At 39.3% G+C, this 18,920-nt stretch overlaps 1 protein-coding gene across 3 annotated transcripts in view; it reads right to left on the bottom strand.

Annotated features, from left to right (window-relative positions):
* CERKL (ceramide kinase like) overlaps positions 1-18,071 on the bottom strand; it is a 52,135-nt gene extending 34,064 nt beyond the window's left edge. For 2 of the 3 annotated variants that reach the window (XM_063400410.1, XM_063400411.1), the window contains exon 1: positions 17,797-18,071. In XM_063400410.1, the coding sequence (XP_063256480.1) occupies positions 17,797-18,013 (217 nt within the window). In that variant the 5' untranslated portion in view covers positions 18,014-18,071. The remainder of the gene's footprint in view (positions 1-17,796) is intronic. The other variant, XM_063400409.1, reaches the window with a different exon arrangement.
* Positions 18,072-18,920: the final 849 nt, after the last annotated feature.

Genomic DNA, 18,920 nt, shown 5'->3' with positions numbered 1-18,920 from the left:
ATTGCAAATGCAGTAAAATTTTATAAGACAACTCTGATAAAGAAAATTTCAGTCATGAGCCATATTTATAAAATATTTCTAGAATGAGACAACAACCAAGCTTACTTTTGCAATAAAGTATATATTGGATTAAACACTTCTTTAAACTTTGAAAAGTATTGGGTCGTTAGTATCATATTGGTTATTGCGAGCAGTTTCAGGACATTAACTGTCCTCTCACATTACTTAGAAAGATATTGGGTACCATCTGTTCTTGCAAGAGATTTAAGTATACATCTATTAGATATCATGCTATTTATTTAATTCAGTACCCACTTCCCATTGTTGTATCTTCTGAAAAAAAAAAGTCAATTTAATTACAAGGAATAAAGATAATCTCTTCTACCAGGCTGCCCTGTCATCATGAAAGCAGAGAGGGAACCTGTATAAAGTAGGTTACAGGCGTTAGGGAAGAGCAAAACTAACAGCACTTAACATTTAACAAAGATCTAACAAAACCAGAATATATGGCACTTAAAAAAAAAGTTACTATAAGCCAAGGGCTTGTCTAAATCAATCTCAGCACATCTGTCTGATGTGGAGCGTAAACAGGATTAGAGTTGGATTTATCTGCTTGACGCTAATTGTACTCAGTTTCTGCACATGTCCACTTTTTTTTTTCCAAATACAGCATGAAAAAAAGAAAAATCTGCCTGGATAGATGAATCTTTAGGCAGTTTTATGCCCCTATTTATCATCTCACTAATTTCAAGCAATGAGACTATCCTACATTTTTTCTATTTATGGTAGTCGAATCTCTTATTTAACAAAAAAATACGCCTAAATCAACCATACTGAGCTAAATCAAAATATGAGGAACTAATACACTCAAATAGAGTTTAATTGTAAATAGTAAACCAAATTTTAATTAGTTAGGAGTGTTAAACTTGGCTTTAAACAAAAAGACTACCTCATGTTTACAGCAAAATTGATTAAAATAGACACAAAGGAAAAAAGCAGTACTACTGAAAAACAGAACAGTGTTAAAGACAATGTGGTATTTAAATATGAACACCAACACTTCAACAAGGAACCACTTTTTGGACTGTTATCACAGAGACCAAACATCTAGAAGTGGTACTTAAGGACTTGATTTCCATAACAAATACCTGGAGTGCATGGAAAAGATCAGAAAATGCACATGAAATGTGTCTGTAATTCAAGTACAAGAATTGGATACAAAGCAAAGGGTGTTATACTCCCTTGGTCACAAAAACTTCGTATGACCTTTGGCAAGATACCTAGCCCTCCTGACTATAATGAATAAATAAATCTTTCATACATTTTAGGCTCTCTGCCCCACTATATTCTCAAAGTTTACTTCCTTAGTAGTTGATTGATATAGCTGGGCGCAGTGTAACTTAACAGAAATAATAAGAAATTTGAAAAAATCATCAAGACCACAGCAAAGAAAATACAGTGATCAGTACTTATTGAAAGAGGGATTTATTATAACACTTAGTTATTATAAAATTGATCACAGACCATCCTACACTGTATGAACATCACTTTCAAAATAACCATTCGGGACATCCAATAAAACATAACTATATTAATATAAACACAAAAATAAAATAAATAGAATTTAAAAATTAGTTTTGAGAGTATGTCTACAAATCTATGTTTAGGAATATTTATTATAATTTATTATAATATTTATTATAATGTCTAATGCATATAAACCAGCCAATTAGCCATCAGTTACTAAGGCCATTTTCCCTCACTGTAAATCAGCAAAGCACAGTAAGCAGAATGCAGCAGATTAATAAAACTTCTACAGTTTTCAGCTACTTATTGATTAAGAAGGGCTGGCAGTAGGAAAAGCAGATATGATCATTCTTGCCAGAAAAGCCAAGAAAAACTGTAAAGCTTTTCTGGCTATTTAGCACTTATTTAAATACTCTAATCATGAGACAGAAAAGCTATTTCAAAACACATGAATTTTAAATGACTTATTATTTCAAGAAGATAGGTCAAGCAACACTTCTGGCAAAATTTGATGCTATGCCTCTCCCTCTCTTCTGCAAGCAGAGAAAGCAAAATTCAGCTTCTGCTTGCCAAAAGTATCAAACAGTAAGCTGAGGAGAAGGTGGTACAGGGCCAGGTTGGGGGAGGGCTGTTTTTTATTTGAAGATTAGTTTTAGATTACTCTAGTCCTTTTAAAAGGTGCTACAGGAGAAGTTTAACACAAGCAAGGCCCTAATTTAGAAACACATTTCTCAGTCTGTGTGCAGCAAGGAGCTCAGAAAGTACAAGGGACTGCAGAGATGCATCTCAGTTTCTGCAGAGCTGGAGACAAAAAGCAGGGTGCAAGTACTCATTTCACCTTTTAATGGCAGCTCTTCACTTGCAGCAGCAGCTGTATTCCTTCAGGGCAGAAAACTGAGCTTAAAAACATCTGACAGGGATACAAACCATTTTCATTCTCCTTCTCTAGAGAATCTTAGGGAGAAGGGATGTATTTTGCCAAGCAAATGCAATACTTTGCTGCTAATCCCTCTCTCCGTAGAGACACCAACCTCTGCTCACCTGCCATGACTGTGCAGCCCAGCCCTTCTCCTGAAGTCCTGGGCAAAACCAGCTGAGTCAAATCAACTCCCTAAAGCAACAGACATTGCCCACTTTTCCCCTGGCTTACTCTTCTGACAAGTTGTTTAGTATAATCAGTTCAACACAAGTCCTATAAAACTAGAGATGCTACGAAGTGCTAAGAAAATTCACAGCAGGGAAGAAGGAAGAACTGGGACTGTCTCCTTTCATCAGCAGGAAGTCAACATGGCTTGCGCCAATCTGCTGTGCATTTTCACTTCCAATTGCCAGCTCCCCAAAGATCACACAGATCAACAAGAGTCAGCAAGAACTGGAAAAGATGCACAATGGCTTATCTTAATTCTTTAGCGCGCTAGGTGACATCTTATACATTAAAAAAAAAATTAAGTCTCAGAATAAAAGTCCACTTTACAAACAAAAGGACACATTCAGTTATATTTCACTGGACAAGAAGTTATTCACGATTCTAGCTTAAAAAATTCATCTCATTTTAAACTACTATCACAGATAGCTAACTCTAAAAAGGCTATTTTAATGAAGAATAACAGACATATTAAAAAAATAAAATAGCAGAACAAATTTGTACTTCAGGTTTCAATTTTCAACACAATACTAGCCAAAAACCCAACAAATCCAGCAATTTTCCAATGGAAATCTCAGTCATGGGATAAAGGCTTACATTACATAACAGAATAATTTCACTTAATTCTAAACAATTTTACCCTATTCACAGCATGGATAAATCCATCTAAAACTGCAACCTCCTGCCTTTCACCTTCCCCTCTTGTCTCTCACTACTTTTCAACTGGTGCTTTCCCCCAAGACATCACAACCAGCTGATTCCAGCCCCTGTTCTCCACCAGATCTGTTAAAAACTAATCCTCAAGCTTCTGAACATCCCCAGCAGTCCAAGAGGGCTGTTAACCTCGTATCACAGCAGCTGAAGGAAGGGCAGCTTTAGGGAACATTTGGTGTAGTCCTCAAAGTAATGAGGGCCAGACTCAAGCACTTAAAATGTGATTGGGTTTCACTACAGCTTTAAAAGGTTGCAATAGGCAAACTTCTGAAAAGAACAGCCATCACCAAATGACTTAGTTCTGGCTGAAGCAAAAGAACAGAGGATTCCACAGTGTAAGAGCAAAGTTTAGTCCAGCTCAGAGGCTGGTTTGGCTGGAGCTGATGCCTTGTGGAGAAAGGCCAGGCTTGGGGACTCCCCCTCTGAGCATGACCAGATGCAGAGTGGTCGTACACAGCGTCCTGGGTGTGCTTGATGGCCAGCAGGCCATGGGAAAGGCCCTTCCTCCTGCAATAGCCTCATCAGACCTCTATCCACTAAGCTTTCATTAGTGCCTTGATTCAGCTCTCACACAGAGCAGTGAAGTACCTTGCTTATTAACTACAGGCTGATGGCAGAATTTCATTAGAAAAACATACTGAAACTGGCAGCTTCAGAAGAAATCAAATAGCTTATTGAATAAAGATCTCTGCAAAAAAGTGTGATCAAAGCTTTAGCAGAAGGCTAACACTGTTCCAGAGGAAAAGCTCCACCCTAAGGAAGAGTTTCCCCTTCATTCTACAAGAAAGAATTTGAGGGAGACGATGAATTTAAAAATAACGAAGTTCTATTTGGAATAATGCTAGAATAACAAGGTAAGCTGAAAGGAAGCAAGGCAGACAATGATTCCCATCCTGAAGCGTTTGAGAGGATGCACAAAGCAAAGGCTTTGCTTTTAATAATTACATTTTCTTATGAACGCCACAGTGAGAAAGAGGTCACTGGAAATATACTGTAGAAAGCTCTACAATTTATATTAAGAATATGGCCCACATACTGCCTAATTTCATAATATGATTTGAAAAGTAGCTGCAAACCTTTCATTTAGTGGCTGAAACTTTGAGGCTTTTCATTCAGTAAGTAAGACGACTTAGGTAAGAAACTTCAGAGTAACAACAGGGTAAAAAGCATCACTATTTCCACTATTTCCCACACCTCTGCAAATATATGTATCAGATTAAATGACTGGTCTTACACAGACCAACCATACACCCATCATAAAACGGAATTTATTTGGAGAGAGATTTCTGAAATAAACAGAAGACTGGTATCTAGTAGCCTATATGATTTAATAGAATGGGCTAGCAGAGCTGAAAGACACTAAAGAATCCCCAAAGAGGAAACATGAGCCTAATTTTACATTTCCTCAAAAACATCTCACCCAGTGTTTTGTACCTACTCATCTATGTTACAATCACAACAATTATTTCTGTCATTTCAGAAAATAAGGGGAAGTGGGGAAACAAATAACCTTTTACAGCCACATGACATTACTGAGTTTGAACAAATACAAGTTAATAATTACTTTTACTCGGAGTCTTACTTGCACCAGATCTGCCTCAGCCTCAAATACAGCTCTAGAAAGCATCCATACTACTAAATATCAGTGTTTCAGGGAACTCATCATGTCTCAGATATCTGAATTTTAATCTCTTCTGGAAAAGGTTTTCAAGAAACATTTTCTTCAGGAAAAAAGAAAAAGCAGCCCATTCTAAACACAAGTCTATTTCCTTCTGTAAACTATTGCTAATTCATGTACCCTAGAAAGTCATGCTTTTAGTTATCAAAGCATAGCTCTCAGCTGCTAGATGAGCTCATCCATGAACCTCTACATGTTTGGCTTTATCCTCATTGATCTCTGGTCTACTTTTTTTTTCAGAGATTTCTGAAGGAAACTCTGCCATCCTTTGTATCATTGTATCCACATCTCCTGCACTAGCCCAAGGGCAAGAGATGGCAATAACACCACCAGAATCCTCTGACAAGCATAAAACCCTTCCCTCACCCCAACACTCAGTTGCCACTTAGGAACAGGAAAAATGCAGGCTACACCACTTTGCCTGCAGGGGTGAATGAATCCTATTTTGTTCACGTACACCACACTCATAACAAACTTAAAAGCAACAAAAAACTCAGAATTTTGTTATATGATCTTCATAACAGAGATATTCCCCCCTTTCTCTTTATATTTCTCTGACTTTGTAAAATATTCTTTCATATTAAAAATATAATTTATATTACATTATAGATTTACAATACAAAAATTACTCAGAACACAACACCAAATTTAAGGTATTATTAGTCAGTTGTGCAGTATACAAATTAGCACTTAATATAAAGAGAAAGCATAAAAAATGCAACACTCCAGAAGCTTTCTGGTATTAAAATTTTTATTGCACAGAATTGACTCCATTTGCAATAATGCATAATTCTGTGACTGAGGAAATTACATTCTCAGACTGTCATCAATTTTAATTTTTTTTTTTTTTTTTGTAGCTTAACACTATGACAAAGCTCTCACAAAAGATTTGATACCAATATGATGTGACACAACTGAACCAAACCTTAATTTCACTCACAGTGAGAAATCACAGGATTGAGTAACACTGTGCAGTCTTTTAGAAAAGTTTATTGCTTCCAGATGGATGCAAGTTTCCTTTCAGCTCTGATTGTATCTTCTGTACACAGGGTGCCAATGTTACTATAAATACAGTCAAAAGCAGTTATAAAGATAAATTATTAAAATATTGACGTAAACAAGCTCAGACAATAGCTCCTCTCCGCACAAAGTAAGGACAACTACTTAGAGTGCTGTGTGTCTCACAAACGTTCAATACAACACACGCAGCCTTTTCAGAAATTACAACCCCGTACATGAGCAAGCACAAATTTCCACGGTGCCCATGAAATGATTTCTAGTTCCAACTGCGTGCTCTTTGCCCCATGTTGTGTAGTGCCATGTGTTTCCCTGCGTGGGGCACGGCACCAGGACACCCACCTGTGCCCGTGTGTGTGCCCCCAGCTCAGGCTACGCTCACTGCACTCAGCAGCAGCGCTCGCGTGTCAAACGGAAAGTGTAAATAACAAATACCCATGTCAAACGGAAAGTGTAAATAACAAATATCCTTCAGCTCGTTTAAACTTTGCTCCGTGTGCATCAGACACTTACAAAGTCTATCAACAGGTCTGCAAAGTGTTTAGCGGAAAAAAATAATTCCAGGGAATATCTGATAAGTCTATAAATATATATATATAATGCTATTTTGAAAATTAGAATACACTCAGAATTATCAGGTGAATCCCTTAATTTGAGTTGTTTTAATATTTTATGTTGTTCTACCTTCAGAAATTACACGAATAAATGGTAATGAGTCATTTACAATATTGTTTGAAATTTTCATGAGAGCCTCAAAAATCTGAAAATCTCTTTTTTGAGTTGTGACATAAGCAGTGCATAAAGTAGGATAGGCTAATGAATTTCAGAGAACACGCAGAAGTAATAAAACTTCAACATTCAGTACAATAAAATTCAAAATTAAGTATAGAGGTAACTTTCACTTTTATATCAAACTACATTAGTATATTAAGTTATATACAGAAACCTACCTATTTTCTAACTGCTTTAAAACAGAGCCACTCATCAAAAAAAAAAAACCTCAAAAATGCTCCACAATGTCTGCTTTGCATCCTGGCATGCACCAACTGCAAACAAACCTCTCCAATGCACTTTAGCAAGTTCTTTGGCATCTACCACAAACTACTCTTATCTCCAGTATGGTAACTGCACACACACATCACATTTACACATCCATTCCTAGTACTAAGTACTGAAATCAAACAGAAAGATGACTGACTGATGTATTAAAAAAAATGCTCCAGTTTCTGATCAGTATTCACTGTTGAATGAACACATCAGATGACAAAGATACACTTCAAATCTCCCTTAATACAAACGAATTTTTACACCCTCAGACTTTTAAATGCTAGCATTACACCCATATGCACAGGGATTACCACTATGAGGCTGAAGTAAGTATCCTACTTGCAGATCCTATGATTTTTACTCACAGCATCACAATCCTCCATATGGTTGCAGAGTTAGGGAGCAATTCCCATTCAGAGTACCCACACAGCAACAGAGAGATGCATCTTCAAACTCTCCGGCACACACTTCCACAGTGTGTTGTTGTTACTAGTCCATGCAAATTTTCCTCTATCACAATATTAAACCTATTTTGCTCATCTAGAAGTTAATTTAACAAATACTAGTTTCTACACGTATCCATCCACACATCACAAATCATACAATAATCTTTGACTTAGCCATAAAGTGAATTAGTGCAAGAAAATTATCACCACCTGTGTTCACAAAATAATCAGTATTGATACCTTGGCACACATCCTTAAGCTGCTGACATAAAAAATGGAAATGGATGTTTTATATTAAGGGTTGTCTTCTGTGAACACCAGAAATCTTCTCAAATGTATTTATGGAAAAATACCAGCAAAGCATACTGAAGTTACACTTTTTCCTTATTTTAAAGTTGATCAAACTAAACCATTTGCAATTGTTTCAGACTCTTATCCTATACAAGTCTTACTATGTCTTTGGAACCTTCCTTCTTCCACAACACAAATAAATATATTTGAAAACCCCAAGACTATAATAATTATAAGCATTTATATGAACAATATTTTCAAGGGAATTATGGGTAAGAAATTCAGGTTTCCTATGCAGTCTGCTACTGCACTGTAATTCTTGACCAACATTTAATAAATTTAACCCCGTGGTATTTTGTCAGGCAAAGAACATACCAAATACCTTAAATGGTATTGTTCCACCAATAAAAGTAGGTACCTTGCAAATAGAAGGTTAGGCAAACTGAAGTTCAAATTTTATCATCAAATCTTGCCTGACAGTACAGACACTGGTGGAATTGCAGACCAGTGATGTGTGTGCTTTTACTCAAAATATCATCTAAATATAATTTAACTGGTTTCTGGTATGTAAGACCAGCAATACCAGGACAGAGCAAACATCCATCTGTCCCAGTATCTTATATCAAACCATAGCCATAAGCAGATGCTAAGAGACGAGAAGGAATAAAGGAAGCATTTATTCTGTTTCCCACTAGTACCTTTCCATTCCCCACCTGTTTCATTTTCAGAAACCCCTGAACTGACTGGGTTTCTACACATTTAACAACACTCAGATGAGGCCTTCCATCTCCATCTGAATCCACAAAATCTTTTAGCATCAACAACCCTCTGGCAGTAAGTTTTACATTTCTCTCAGCTATGAATTTGGTTTCCTGCCTGTTTCTTCTCAGCCTTATTAGATGTGCCATATTTCTTATGGTCTACATCTGCCACTTGCTTGGTCCAGGCCCCATCTCAAGTAGCTTCCTTTCAGACCAAAAAGGGCCAGCCTCGTCTGCCACTCTCATCCAGAAGCCATCCTGCACCTTAAACCACTGTCACCCCTGGAACCTTCTCCAGTCCCACATCCCTTTGCTGAGAACACCAGAACTGCACACGGTATTCAAGATGTGCTTAAATAACTGCTGGTTTATAGAGCATACAAGCATCTGCTTTAGTCTCTATTTATGTTCTAATTATCCTTAACATAATAATCCTGACAACTGCTTAAGTGACAGATGACATTTTCCACATGATAAACCTATAATCATACACATTAGGAATGGTATAGCTGCAGCTCCTGATCTTTATTCCAAGTTGATGGCATTCAAATAAGAGATCAATACATTACACTATGTCTAATTATTCCCACTCTTGGACTCGCTGTTCCATTGCTTAGTCAAATCTGCAAAACTGCCATGGCTTTGAATTTGTGCTGTAGGAAAGAACTTACCTTATTACTCTGCTTCCACATAAAATCAATATTGCTAAACTCTAATGAAAAAAAACAGTGTCTGCTTTAGGCAAGACAAACATTTGTATACATACAAATAAGTTCAGTACTGAATTTCTGTGTGTACTTTCCCCAAACAGTTTCCATAAAATGAGTGAGACCTAGGAACAAAATTTCAAAATCACCACCTGCTCATTTCCATCATATTTTAAATATCTAGCTACTCAACAAATGTAAATCCTAAAAAAAACCCAACAACAACAAAACCCCCTCTTATTTAATTTTAATTTGTACAACAGTTAAAAAAAGAAACAAATATTGATCAAATACTCTTTTTTCTGCTAAGCATTGTTTCCCAAACCAACTCCAGTTACTACTAGCCTTATTTAATGAATGTGTTGCAGTCAAGTGGCCAAGAAACATCATATTTAACATGAAATACTCAGAGTATTCTTTTTCCTTACATAAAAACAATACAAAATTAAAACCAGACAACTGTATACAATCTTTTCCCAGTCATGGTAACATACAATACACTTAGGTTTATGGAGAACATGTCAGCTGCAGAACCCACTGAAAGAAATCACAAATCTGTTCAAAGTTTGATGTTGACATGAGTTACCATGATCTACAGCCATCTAACTGTAAGTGTATTATTCACTGGCACTATGATGATTTTGATCCCTAGCTAATCACCTCACTCCAAGTTAAATTACAGAGATGTGACAGAGCAGGCCTTTGGGAAACCCCAAACCATCCAAGTGTGAAATCTTTCAGTACCTCTCTTGACAGAGCATTTTGACAAGTCTCCAAAAGGCCATGCAACTAACAGGAGAGCAGGGAGAGGACTTGGACAGGAGCAATCTCATTTTGAACCATCTTCAGAACAGTCAACAGATCAGCCAGGCAAAGACGTGCTATTTTCACACAGAAACCCAGCAAGTCATCTTGAATTTTTTCCTATTTACTGTTGGCAAGAATTTTCACTCCTTATAACTGCATAGGCTTTTTTTCAAAAGCCATTTTCATATGTTATTTTTAAGTGAGAATACTTACTCTATTTCTACTATGCTGTACTAAAACAATGCACAAAAATGTAACTACAAGATAATTTAAAAACTTTTGTCAAATGACAGGAGGGTGATATAACAGTGAGTACTAAATTACCCAAACTCAGATCAGTATGTGCAAAACAGCATTATATTTAGTTATAAGGATTTATTGCTGTTACCCTTAACTGGATCATTCACGTGTCAAATTTTGTTTTTCCAAGACTGCCTGCACTGTGTAAAGATCTGTTTCCAGGATACCTATAATTGTGCAGTACATAACATCTGCTGCTTTGCATTTTCAGAGCCTCACAAAGAACACTTTCCTATATTCACTTGAGTGTATGGACTGGCAGAACAGATATATTGTCACAGTTCAAATAAACTGACAACTACAGCAACTATTCAGTACTGAAAAGCATCCAGCTAACTACCATCTGACATTGCTCAAACAGCAAAAGCCAGGAAATTCAGAGTTCAGGCTGAATTCTGTTAATGAACTGACCAGTTTAAACTTGCAACACACATGTGAGAAATAGCCACATGCTAGACTAGAGAACTCTGAGTAAAACCAAGGAATTGAAAAAATTGTTGTCAGCGATTTAACATATTCCTATGACAACTAAGTGAGAAACTGGGGAAGGAGAAAATTCCAGCAAATCTTAAACATAGGTGAACTGTGTTTCATCAAATCCCTTACCTTAGATAGGCTACCAGACATCAAGTCTCAAGACAATTTCTTTTTTTTTTTTTTTTTTTTAATAACACCTGGTTTTACTGTTCAAATCTGCTCTTCAACTAAAGGGGAAAGGGTTCCTAAATTGCAAGACAAGAGTTTCAAAACCACTTCCCTAGTGAAATAGTTTGAGATGTACCATCCACACCTTTAGTCCACAGACACCAGTATTTTTGAAACAACCTGAACTATTGAAAGATATTCTACTCACTTATTTCAAGTCAGCAGTTAAAAAATTTTAAAAAAAAAATCACAACCGAAAAAATTGACAGTTAATGTCTATGACACAGGAATCAATTTAGAAAAGGATCCTGGTAAAACACAATTCTATAGCAGTCACAGCACTAAATGACAAAAAGGTCAAATTTTGAAAGGAAACAGCAGATACCACCACAAAACTAGCAGATGTTCCTAAAGGATCATCTGTACAAAAACATATGTGAGAGAAATCCAACACTATCACAAAATCAGTTGGTGTCTAACATAATAGCAGTTCCTTATGGCAATATGGTAATACATGTATCAGATACTCAACACATTATGGTTTTTTGTCTGCACATACTGTTGCAACATAAGTCATAAAAACCAGGACCACTGATTTCCTCGAAAGGAAAACATGAGTTCCACAACCCACTAATGTTAAGGTACACAGACTACTCAGTTCTTCAGGTTATGTTCTCAGATTTTCAGCCACTTAAGCTTTTTCTTAAATTATCTTAGTAGGATAAAATATCTTTGGAGTACTGCATGTGTTGAATAAAAACTTCCTTCTAAAGGCAGTGCATAATATAGCCAGATATACCCAAATGAAACATCAAACAAAACGGGATTTCTTCCACCCAATATCTATTTGTTTGGGTTTTACATAATTGCAATAGTATCTCTTATTTACCTGCTGCTTCTGTGACATATGTAGTTAACAAGACATTTACAAGGAGAGGAAAATTGTTTTTCTAAGTTTTCTAAGTTTAGTTTTATTGATTCCAACTAGAGCAGATGACAGACTTTCCTGCCTTCATTTCTATTTTGCAACTGCAAAAAAATTATGTATTTTCCAATTAACTACCCTTAAAAGTCAAGATAAGCAGGCAACATTTGATGCAATAGAAAAAGACAAAGGTGCATAATAGAGGGGTACAGATCAGGGATGATATAGTAAAATGACAGTCAAAGAAAGAATACAACAGCATCTAGGATCTGAAAGAGGGGCTAAAAAATAGTGTTTCTGACGGGCCAAAACCCAGGATAATTAAGAAACTGAGATAAGAGATTTCTACTTAGTTAAGAGATTTGACTGTATATTCTTTAATGATTTTAAAAGAACAATTTACACTGAGAAAGGGACTCGGTGTCACAGCACTGTTGTGGATATGAAAATATCACTAGCATGAGCATCAGAGATTGGTTAGCACATCAACTTCTTTTTTAGTAAACACCTTTGAATTCTCTCTATCATGCTATATAAGCAGGACCATCAATTGACTTCTGCACACCTTTGCCCAAAAGGCATAGTTAAGAGCTGTCAGCTACTCTGTGAACAAGAAAATTACAGAACCTTGATAACATTTCTTTTAAATAAATTCACATTCTACTCCTCATCATCTTATTCTGTCTCCTCTAACTCTCCAGTGACTCCCCCCCGGGTGTCACTGTCACACCACAGTGTCACCCTGCAGGTCTCCCTGTCTGCCCAGCAACAGCTCCAGCATCCCCTCTGCTCACTCACATCTCTCTCCACTGTACCCATAGATCCCTCCCACGCCCACAGGGCCCTGCACCAAAACCCCTGCACTCCCACAATGTATCAGCTCAGAGCCCCCCAGAGCTCCTGACTGCCCCCAGTTCCCACCTATCTTTCCTCAATCCGCCTGCTCGGTGGCCAAAACCCAGCACCAGCTACGCCTGGCTTGTTCCTGCTGTGCCCAGTGCCCAGTGATGCACAGCGTGCCAAGCACCCAGCCAGGCACCATCCTCGCTCCCCAGGCAGGAGGAGAAGAGGAATAAAGCAAAACACGGCCTCATCTGTAATAACACAACATGGCAAAGACCTAATTATTACACAGTGCTACAGGAGAAACAAAGGAAAAAACCCCAATCACAAAAGCAAACCCCATCACCTTTAACCAAGTCTAAAACTTGCTGAATTTATGGCCTACAAGAGCTTTAAGACAATACAAACCACAAATTCATCAATAGAATCTTTGTTCCTGGAACAAAGATTTAAATATCTGATCTCTCCCTTTGGAGGCAGAGAATTAAAGTGCATATAAAAGACCCTATTAGATATCCAGAGTATGTTAGCCCCTTTCAATGTGAGCAAAGAGGTGCATAAATGTGTGAAACATAAGAAAGAACAGAAAGAACGAAACGATGTAAGTTGTGCCACAAACACATGAACTGATCTTCTGATAAAGGGAAAAAAACCACATGGACAGCAAAGATATTATGTTCAAAAGTCCCCTGAAATAAAGATTAAATTTTAAGACTCCTTTAATTAGTGCATCCTATTTCCATAAATATTTTTAAATTTCTACAATAAATTGTAGGTTAGTAAATTATTTTGCAGCTTCATGCAGCACTTTTGTAAAAGACATTAATTTTATGGACTTCCTGGAAAAAATTTGAGTGTCTTATAAGTTCAGACACCATGGGATTGTTTAAAACTGCATGCTTTCTTCCTTCAACATACATCCTAAAGCTATATATTAATGTGGCACATGAACACCTCACTTTCAGTTACACTTCATATTTTTTATGTCTCTTCCTTAAAAATAGTTTTTCTGTTTGGACAATAGATAAGCCACTTAGAGAAAATATGTTCTCTACATGTCAGAAGTAGAATCAAAAGCTTTGAATTTGGTCCTCTCGGCACTTCAGTAATTCACATTTTGTAACAGGCAGTTTCCATTTCCATTATTCCTGACTGACCGATAGACTGACAGATGTCTTACTTTAGAGATCCCAAACAGACTATTGGTATCTATTTCAGCCACATCTGTTCCTAAATAGCCTTGGCAATAGGCCACTATGCACTTGGAATTAATTTTAAGTCCTTTATTGCTGACTCTTTCACTGTTGAAATACATCAGCGATTCTTTTTCCTTACTGCTGCACTTACAGAGAATACTTATAAAGCTATATTTTAGATGAATAACAACAAGAACTGTAGCATACCATAGATAAGAACAGTATACTTAAACAGTATATTGATTAGTTTTAATTCATTATAAAAATGTATCTATTGGGTTTTTATATTATTCATTATGAAATATATATTAAATAGTACATTAACCTCTAGATTGGCTCCAAGATCTTATTTTCTTGTTTGTTAATTAATTTAGAAATTATGTTCAATTACCTATATTTAAAAAGCAAGTTTTATCCAAATTATTATTTATCCAAATTATTATCCAGATAGTTAGCCCAGCCTAGAAGCTGTCAGTCAGAGAATAATTTCACACACCATTCAGTTTAGTACACTACACAGACAAGAAATTACACTTATAAAGTTTTTCATTATGATCAAAATCCTCCAGAATTGACATACTGGTAAAGCACTGGACAAGTGCCAGTTTTTTTACACTTCCTACCTGACAGAAATCTGCTGGAAAACTGCAATTATTGTTAATCGCAAAACTCTGTGGCAAACTATAAAAACATGCTGGAGGCTTTAAAAATTTTCAGAATTAAAGTCTTTATTTAACAACAAAAGAGCCATATGCATAAAGAGGATACAAATGATCTTCTGGGAACTTATAAAAATCACATATAATATTCAAATCTGTACGTAAGATCGCTTTCTCCGCTATAGTTTTGAAGCAGCACTCAAAACAAGAACCTCCACAGTTCAGGGCTGGATTAATAACAAAGAAGTTTTGCCTTTTTCTTGATTTCCATGATTATATTTTTAGCACAGGAATACCACATAGAAAGAAGCTAGAGAAAAAAAAATCAACTACTGACTGTGAGCTGTGCTTCTCACTGGGGCACCAGTGCACTGTATGCAGCAAGCAACAAGCCATGGCTCAGAGGGGCTCTGTCTGCAGTGGGGAGAAGGGCCCAGCTGAGCTGCACACAGAATGAATGACACACAAAATTCACAGTGCTCATTAGAGGGGTAGGAACTTTGCTGTAGAGTGAACAACGAAGGAAACCATCAAAAATCATCAGCAAGCATGTGTAGCCAAAAACCTCTGGGAGGAGGAAGCTGCAGAAATCCAGGACAGAGTAAAGAAGGAAGTGCTCCGATAATCAGGCTGCCTAGAGCCCCACGGGAACAGCGCAGTGAGCAGAATTACACATACATCACCGTGACATGACTGGGGCCAGGCTCAGCAGATGGCCCCTGCCTGGGAACCTCGAGCTGCAGCTTTGAGCTCCGGTAAAATCTGGAGGAGCCAAGGCTGCACAAACTATCACGTGTAAAAACAAACAATCAGAACTGTAGAGCTGCAGATGACAAACGGCAACTTCAGCAAAACAGGAATTCATCTGCAGAACTATGGGGAATGGGAGGTTAGGAAAAAGGGAAGAAAGCAACTACCTTATAGTTCTCTAATTATACAGACTGTACGATTTGCAGTAGAAGAAAGACCTTTGCCTAAAATAGGAAGAATTGCTACATACAAGTCCAAGCAAGAGACATTCAGCAGCACTTGCAAAGCGTGAAGACCTGGCTTGACCTCTCAGAGCCTAAGGCAAACTACATTATGAAGCTTTTGGGTTGGAAAGAGCATGCATAAGCCAAATCCCAGTGGAAAGACTTGTCCAGAGAGTCATTAGCCATCTCTGAACACTCCACTGCTGTACTTATCTATGAATGAGACCCCACCACAGATGGCTCCTCCCAGCACCAGCACAGAACACCCCAGGGTAAATGCTACTCGGAGCCAAGAATGAGGCAGAGAAAAAGCATTCAAACTCCAGAATCCACATTGGACTGCTGCAACTGCAGCCTCTCAAAAATGAAACTACTCAGCAGCTCAATGCCACATAGTATAAACCAAATCATCAGAGAAAGAAGTTTCAGCATATATTTAATACACGTGCAGTCAAAGCCTAAATCCTGATAAAACTGGCAGCAGCTTGTCTGTGCTGTTTTCCACAGGACTCCTGAAGTCCTGCCATCTGCTATAGTCTGACTTTAGGCACTGCATACTTCATTACCTTTCAGGTGCTATGGAAAGTTTCTGGTAACTGTATGAAAGAAGAAACTGAGAGGGATGAATTTTTCCTAGGAAAACAAACAAACAAAACCAGCAAAACAAAACAAAAAAAAAGCCAAAACCACACTAATCCAAACCACAGAATATACTCCCCATGTCTGGAAGCATGGAGCAATATACACCAAAATTTATTCACCCTGTCTGCACCTTAATATCCTTCAGTGATGACAGTTACAAGACAGTTACAGACCCTAGTTCCTGATATATGGCAATTCAACCTACTTCAAAGAAGGCAGAACACAAAGTGACACTCATATTAGAGCTCTACACACAGAACTAAATAATTAATAAATCACATTACAGATCACATACACAGAGACGTGTAGTTAGTCCCACATGGGAAGGCAGAGAGCGTTCAGCACTAAGTAACAACATCACTTAAGGCTGGCTCCCCAAGAGGAAGGACTGTGCACCCACACCAGTGGCAGGGGTGCTCAGAACTCAGCGGTCCTGCTGAAAAGAGGGTGTTCAAGTGTGAGTGCAGCCCTGCACTACACTGCAGAGGAGAGGAGGCAACAGCAGGGCATGACTGTATCTGTTCACTTGCGGTAGCTCCGGTATCCCAACATTATATCAACCATATTCACTTCAACTGTGAGCATCTGACTACTTCCTTGCCTCTGTAAATGCTGACTCTATGGCTGTGAGATCTGACCAATAGGAGCTTTGAAGTTCTGTCCAATACAGCTCTAAAATAAACAGGGTATTTTAAGCCTGGACAAGCTAACCAGGCCATCCTGGAAGGCAAACATGCTGCCTGGAAACTGCATTCCTGAATACAACTCTCATTTCTCTTTCACATAAACACTGGGAGGTCACTGAAATAATAAGCACCCTTAGGAGCGTGTATGCAGTTTTAAAACTATGTATAGGTTTACACAGTTTCTAAGAGAGAAATATCTTTTTGGATACGTTCAAGCAGCATTCCTTTGGTTCTTAAACTTTTGTGTATAATTTCTTTCACTTGTTCAAATCCTTTAACCACACTTTCTCAGCGTGTTGCCCTGTGAACACCACAGAGCAACGACGACCTGCAACAGAAGCCTCATCACAAAACTCAGGCACATCCCCAAAAACCAGACTCTACTCTCTGTGCTCTAGTTTATGTACCTGCCAAAGAGTATAAGCCGGGAAAAGTTGATGCCGCAGAAACAAAATCAAATCCTCTTACTGCTCTGCCTGGGGCTAAGAGGTTATGGAAACATCCTCTCTACCTTCTGTCCCTTCCGTATGACCCACCAAGAAGACAAGACTCTTGCCAGAGTGAGTTGGTTCAGGTACAAGACACGCAAAGCGTTATGAACAAATTCTTCTTCTTTTCCGTCAGCGAAGTAACCTCGAAGGGAGCTGAGGTGCCGGCAGCACCGCCTTTAAGCACTTTACTGCCATCCCGGTTTGGGGCGACTGCCCCGCGCTGCCCGAGCCCCGGCCGCCTCCCCCCGCTCGCCCCGGGCCGCGCCGCACCCCTGCCCCGCCCTGCCCCGTCCCACCTGTGGGGCTCTCGGGCAGGATGGGGCTCCAGCGGAGCCGCCGGGCGCTCAGAACCACATCGCAGCTCCTCTTGCCGATCTCGAAGATGCCCCTGAGGAGGGGCTCGTCCCCCGCCCGGGCCGGCGGGGCCAGCGGGGCCACCCTCCGCCGGCGCTCCTGGGGCGCGGCGCGGGCGCGGCCGTGCGGGCGGGGGCGCGGGGCGGCGGCGCCCGGCATGGCGGCGGCACCCCCGCTGCTGCGGCCCCGCCGCACGGCCCGCAGGCCGAGCAGCGCCCGCCCCGCCCCGCAGGCGGGGCCGCGCCGCCCGGGGGCCGGCGAAGCGCCCGTCCCGGGCCGGGCAGGGGCGCTCGGCTGCCGGGACAGCGCGTCCCTCCCGGCGCCGGGCGGGCCCGCGGCAGGTGCGCTGCCCAAGGGGAGCAGCGGCCCGAAGGCGCTCGGGCACCTCAGCGCTCTGCTCCCCTCAGTTACTTCTCCAAGGAGGGAACGCTCCCACTACAGAAATTAATGTTCCTTGTCAGAGTCCCACGTCTCACACTATTCTGTTATTATTAACAAATCTCCCCTACTTAGTTTTAGAAAACTATGGCATGAAGTTCTTATAGCCCTTCCGTACTAAAAAGGCCGGGTCTTTCACAAGTTGTGATTCTGACATAGCCTTAATGTAAATACTATTTTGGCGTTCCTGCTGCAAAACAGATTGTTGCCATAAACACGGGTGGAGGCATCACCCATTTATACCCTTCATTCATAAGGACCGAGCAAAACTGTGACTCGGAGCCTGATACTGACTCGTACTGGAACAGATCCGCTATCAACTGGGCCAGTGCAGAAAAGACTCCCAGAAGGATTATGTGGTCATCTCTCATCCTCAAAGCTTGAATGCAGGGGAGAAAGACCGCTTTATCTCTCCCTGTAAATGATAGACTTCACTGCTTGGAAGTATGACAGCTTTACTCATGAATGCTGGAAGATTCACTGGTGACAATCACGTTAGAGTGCAGGGCCAACTCCCATTTATAAGGTGCTTCTGAGCCTCTAAGGTCTAAACTTCACATTAGTAAAGTTTTATAATGTCATGGTGGCTTATTAGGATGTGAAAAGGATGTTCTTAAACAAGAAGTTC

Source organism: Prinia subflava, chromosome 6 (genome assembly GCF_021018805.1).
Source record: "Prinia subflava isolate CZ2003 ecotype Zambia chromosome 6, Cam_Psub_1.2, whole genome shotgun sequence".
NCBI classification, from domain to species: Eukaryota; Metazoa; Chordata; class Aves; order Passeriformes; family Cisticolidae; genus Prinia; species Prinia subflava.
Note: the sequence above shows the minus strand (reverse complement) of the source record. Positions and strands in the feature narration are given on the sequence as shown.